This window comes from Meleagris gallopavo, chromosome 3 (assembly GCF_000146605.3).
Source record: "Meleagris gallopavo isolate NT-WF06-2002-E0010 breed Aviagen turkey brand Nicholas breeding stock chromosome 3, Turkey_5.1, whole genome shotgun sequence".
Classification (NCBI taxonomy): domain Eukaryota; kingdom Metazoa; phylum Chordata; class Aves; order Galliformes; family Phasianidae; genus Meleagris; species Meleagris gallopavo.
Window position 1 is genome coordinate 59332243 of NC_015013.2, and position 6000 is coordinate 59338242.

General features: G+C 35.1%; 1 protein-coding gene across 1 annotated transcript in view; it reads left to right on the forward strand.

Annotated features, from left to right (window-relative positions):
- The window catches only part of LOC100544077 (phosphatidylinositol 3,4,5-trisphosphate-dependent Rac exchanger 2 protein), a 63387-nt gene extending 58292 nt beyond the window's left edge, over positions 1 to 5095 (forward strand). Inside the window, exon 27 of the mRNA XM_010708988.3 lies at positions 3809 to 5095. Coding sequence (XP_010707290.1) covers positions 3809 to 3972 — 164 coding nt within the window. The 3' untranslated portion in view covers positions 3973 to 5095. The remainder of the gene's footprint in view (positions 1 to 3808) is intronic.
- Positions 5096 to 6000: the final 905 nt, after the last annotated feature.

A 6000-nucleotide genomic window follows, 5' to 3' on the forward strand; every position in this document is an offset into this window, starting at 1 on the left:
TGGGGAAAGGAGAACAATGAGCTTCAGACACATTTCAGTAGAGCAGACAAAAAAGCACATGAAAGAGAATGGAAATTGCCTTCGTTCAGATGAAATCTTAGAAATACCTGTTCATTTAGATTCAGAGAAGGCGGGCAAGGATTCAATGTGCTGCAGAATTTATTTTGCAGAAATTTTTCCCTTTTCATTTCAGAGGCCCCAAATATTTTCAAACTTTATAATAGTGTCTTTGTAATGAGCAGAAAAGAAAGGGCAAAGATTCATTGAAATATCACATCTCTTTATTAATTTTCATTAGAAGTTTTCTCCTATCTTTATCGTACCAAATTTCTTTAATTTCCAAGAGTTCTCCTTCAAAATAGTCTATTAGACTCCAAGAATAAGAAGTCCTGGATAAGAAATTACATAACAGTTTTTAAATAACTCTTTTTTTCCTCTCATTAATGAGTGTACTGAGATTGTGTTTTTTACCTTTCTCCTGTGAGATTTGAATGAGCTGCCATCAAACTAATTCAGTAGATCCCCATCTTTAATTGAAATTCATTAGATAGGAATGTAGAAATCTTCTGTGAGTTCCTTTGTGAAGTTACTTCTTTCTTTCCATCCTTAAAACAGCTAAGCTATTTCCTGTCTGAAAATACAGTGGTTTATAATGCTTTCAATTGAACATTCGGAAAATCATGCTTATGCAATAGCTTTTCAAAGGAACAACTCAGAACATATCAGTATTGTTTTATCTGTGTTATGTAGCTCCATTTCTAAATTTAGACATTTCTCTATATTTGCAGGATTAGGATTGTCAACTTTTTTTTTATAGTTTTAGAACATTTATTGAGTTTTGATTATGTATCCTTCCTCTTGTTAGAACAATTGCTTAAGCTTAAGAACATATGCTTAAGTTTATACATTCAAAAAATCTTCATTAGCAGTATTGAGGTTTAAGAATGTTGAGATACTGCTCTTGGCATTCAGTCTTATCTATTTCATATATTAGAATTGTGATTTCAGCAATTATATTTAACTTCAATATTCAATCTTTAAAATTCAATTTAAAATTGCTTGTTGGACTTACAATTATGTAGGTGCTTCTTTATGTTTTAGTTTTTCGTAGAAGAATAGAACAATTCGGATTGGAAGGGACCTCATGAGGTCATGAAGTCCTGGAGGATCTGTTTGTAGTAGTCAGCTATGAGATCAGTCCAGATTGCTCAGAGATTTTTCAAGTAGGATCTTGAGCAAGAACAGTAAGTGTGAAAAGAAACCAAGCAAGCTTTTGGATGGCCTGTTCCTTTGTTTGACTGCTTTTATTGTGAGAAAGTGTTTTCTTTATATCCAGTTGCAACCTATCTTTTCCCTGTTCTTATCTGTTGCCTCTTTTACTGCCACCTTGTGTCACTGTAAAGAGCTTGGCTCTGTCATCTTCTTGACCATCTATTAACTAATGGCACGTGGCTAGTAGATGCCCCCAGAAGCCATCGAGTTCCCTATCCTCTCTTCATGAAACTTCAGGCTATGACCATCTTGGTGGCCCTCTACTAAACTTTAGAGTTGATCAACAGCTTTCTTGTACCACGGGGACAAAAAAAGGACACAACTTCAAGATGCAATCTAATGAATGCTAAAGAAAGTAAGGATAAGCATTTCTGCCAGTCTAGCTATGCTTCTGTTAGCACCATTTAGGACATAGTTGGCTTTCTTTTTTTTGTCCAGGGCTTATGTGGAGTTTGCAAACTAATGTGCCTCACAGATTCTTCTCAGCAGAGTTGTTCCCCAAGCTCCATCTTCCCAGGAGCAGGACTTGACATTTGGCTTTTCAGCTTCACATTGTTCCTGCTGCCCAAATCCTCTAGCTTGTCTAGGTCCCACTCTAGGTGGCCCTGTGCATAAATGTATACATTGATTTCTGCTGTTTGGTTGCAGCTGCAAACTTGGCAGGAAGCATCACCTCCTCTGGGTTGGATCTTGAACTATGTAGATCTCTGTAGTAATCTACTTGTAATGAGCCTCTAGATGTAGACCATGTTCCAATAGCTAATACTCTTTAAGCTCCCCCTCACCCTCCCCACTCCATTTATTTCCCATTAAGTTGTCTATACGTCCAGGTTGTAATATCCTAATATCGACAGAAGAGTACCATGGAAGATATGTTTCAGTTTGTAAGGAAATCTGGTCTTACAAAAGAACTTTTCAATATACAAGGTAGAAATATATTAAATTCTACAAATGAAGAAGGGAGCCAAAGCACACAGTATTGGATTCTCTGCTATCGACCATGAGAATGACCCCCACAGTGCTTGTAGATACAGAACTGTGTGCCCCAATCAGTCCTCACAGGTGACTGAATTTCCTGGTGAGTGATACAACTAGGATAAAACCAACTTTATGCCAGTGAAACAAGTACAAATAATCAGCTCTATGTTTGTAGTAACCTCATAGTAGAAATGGAGTTCTGTGGATATTTCTGTATGGGCTTTCTGGTGTGATCTAACACCAAATAAGAGGCAAACCTAAATGCTGAAATTTAATATTTTTGTGCAGAAACAGAACTAAAAACTTTGAAAGCACCAAAGGGGAGTGCAATTTGCATATTCTTTCACACTGAATGAATTATTCATTAACTGGTCATATTAAGCAGTACAATTACTGCTTAATACAGAATTAATATTCTGTGTACAGCTGAAGCTGTAAAGACTGCAGCATGTTTTCATCAGAACTCTGCTTTGGATGCATTTTCTGATAGGGTGATGAATTCCTTTACTGTGTATGGATTACTAAAGTAGCAATGTTCTTAATTGTGAAATCTTTAATGCTCCTCCCTAAAAAACCTGTTTTGCCAAGAGCCTGTGTTTTATGTTATAAGGAGGTTAATCTCTTAACAAATTTTCATTAAGTAAAGATCTTGATTTTTCTGGACCATATTTGCTTGAGATGTTTCAAACACTTGAACATTTAATGTAGCTTAGTCAAAGAAAAGGGTGAGCATTCCTGAGTATTTAAATTTTAGGATTGGAAGGTTGTTTTTTTTTTTTCATTCATTTCCTTTTTTTTTTTTTGGGTTTTGCTTTTGGAAGTTATTGCTTTTGGAAGAATGTGCCAAAATGGGAAGGTTGTTACTTTTTTTTTCTTCCTTCTGATTTTTTTTTTTTTTTTAATGATGATATGAGGACAGTGTCTTTTACTGGAAGTCTTTATTTAGTTCCTGAATTCTTGTAGCAATATTTGACCTTGCTTTTGTAAGATGAATACAGCAGAGATGAATGAAGTATTTGAACATAGAGATGTACCCGATACCTAAAAACGAGCTTATATAGCTTATATGACATTTTCAGAAATCCAAAGAAATTTGTTTTACTTGTTCCAGTAGAAGGCTTTCAGATTATCAGTGTAAATATCTACAGGTTCAAGAACTCCGCATCTCCCCAGATGAGGCTTCCACAAAGTTAGGTCTCCCTTTGTGAAAGTAGCTGGTACTTTTATCCTTTTCTTCTACCCCTGTTCATTTTACTGCTTTTCCAGTATATATCAGAAATTAAAAGTATGGTTTTGCATTCAGGGTTAGTGGTACTTCAATTAGAGCAACAAAAATGTATTTTCTACAGCAGGGACAGCAATATAATTTTTCTTGTAAATGAAATCTTAAAGAGATCTGTATGAATTTGATGACATAAGAAACAGCTCAGCAATCCACAGGAGTCACAACTCCAAGGTCAGAAAGTAATTCACCAGTCTGTGAACAAAGCTACAAAGGTGAATATTAAATATTTAATACTGATTTTTCTCTCCTCCATTCTGTATTCTCTTTTTATAGCATTGGAGAGCATGGAAGGATATTATTACAGAGACAGTGTTTCAGTAGAAGAGTTTCAAGCTCAGATTAATGCAGCATCGCTAGAGAAAGTCAAGCAGTATAACCAGAAACTACGGTGGGTAATGATACCATGCAAATTTTGCTTTTTGACCCAGTTTCTATGACACATCTTTAAATTAAAGTGCATTGCGTGATAGTTGTTTTTGTTGCTTGATTGAAGAAGATCTAAGTCTCATGATTCTGACTTTTCTTATTTCTGCACTGTTAAGATTACATTGAAATAGAAGTAGAATCATATTTTTTTCCTAAATTGTTTTTCCATGAAAATTACAGCTGTAGTTGCCTCAGGATTGTTTTACTAATGTACGTACAAAAGGAAATGTCTACTTGATCACAAATACTGATCTGGTGTATCAGTTGCTGAACATCATGGTCTGATTTTGCAGATCATATTCCTGTAGAGTAGGACTTAAAGATAATGCTGTTTTCATCAAAGCAGAATGTATTTGGGTTTTTCTCCATTACTAATGGGCATAAAAACATTTCTAGGTATTTGCATCAGCTTCAGGTATGGATAACAGAGCACATATGCATTATATGTAAAGATTATGTATTTTGGTAAATAGGAAGCTGCATGTAAAGACGGAATTTTTGGTGTAGTAATCTATTAGTGATGAATAGAGTAATGAAGGTATGTACCAAGACCACTCTTGCAGCACAGTGTATCTGTGGAAAACAGCTTTTAAATATACTCATTTACATGAGTTGAAGAGGAAAAAGTGCAAAGGACTGCTGAAAAATCACATCTTTTCACTTTTTAAATCCTTTAATTGGATGGAAACTACCATGTTAGGCAGCTTTAAAACAATAGAAAACAGGAGGTAGAAGAGAGATTAAGGACAGCTGAGAAAAGCAAAGAGGAAGGTTGTTCAGTTATCCCTTGGGTATCTATGTGGGGAGAAGCAGATAAGTGAAGGTCTCAATATTTTTCCAGCTGTTTCACCTGTTGACCCATTCCTGTGGTTGGGACATTTTTCTTGTATCTTGAAATGTATCTTGAAATGAAAATGTATTTCTGAAATATTTTATCAAAGCAGTGCATTTTCTAAATTCTGCTTTAGTTCAAGTGGTATTACAGCAAAAGCAATTATAAATCCAGTTGTGCTCTATGAATTCTGTAGATGTCATTTCTTTGTTCCATCTGCGTCAGTGCAAATCTGTCCTAATGGCAAGTATAGTATTTATTTACTTATTCTGTTTTCCACATTGTTTTTTATTTTTCCAAAGTCACTGTTTGGAGGAGGAAAAAAAGAGTTAATCTTTTGTATTTATTTAAGAAGTTGTGTGTGACCATTCAGTTTTATAGGAAGCTTTGGTCATAGCGATATTTAAGGCAGATAAACTTGGCTACTATTGGAAAGCATTTTCTATCAGTTGGTCAAGGCAGTTTTTTCTGTCGTGTTCTTTTCTATGAATAGATCTGATTTAGCCCCGTAATAATCCTTAAAATAAGTTCTTCCCAACTTTATGTTCTAATATTGCTTGGGCTTGCTTATCTCACGCATTCTAGTTAGGATCTTCATTCATGCTTTGGATATGATGAGACATAGCACTCTTACGGTGTTTTGATTCATGGATCTGATCAGTTGCTAATGATCAGTGCCTGGCTTTGCAAGAAGCTACTGTGAAAAAGTTAGCATTGAACAAAAATTACCAATGGTAGCTCTGTACAGTTTGAAGAATAGAAAAATTACATATTTTTTTTTTTCTCCCAGCCTTTTCATGTCTGATGAGGACATTCAGTAATTGATCTCTGCATTTGTTTTCTGTTGAACTTAAGCCATTTCTTAAATGAAGCACAAAGAGCTTCAGGAATTCACTAACATAATGTGAAGAGAAGAGGAAAAAGAGAAAAGCAGATGCTTTGTTCTTGTTCTGCTCTTTGCTAGGTTATGTAGGTGTTTGGACAGGAGAATCTAATAAACTAAGTACAGCAGCAAAAGCTATTAACATTTGGATAATTGCTCCAAAGGAAAACATAAAAGTGAAATTGAATAGTCCCTGGAAGCATGCACAAAAGCAATTACACTGTCTTAAATTCTTCATGTGGAAGAAATCCTCTGTGTAGCACCACCTAATCAGTAATAAAATGTCATTCAAGACACAACCAGTAAACCATCATTTCTCTGTAC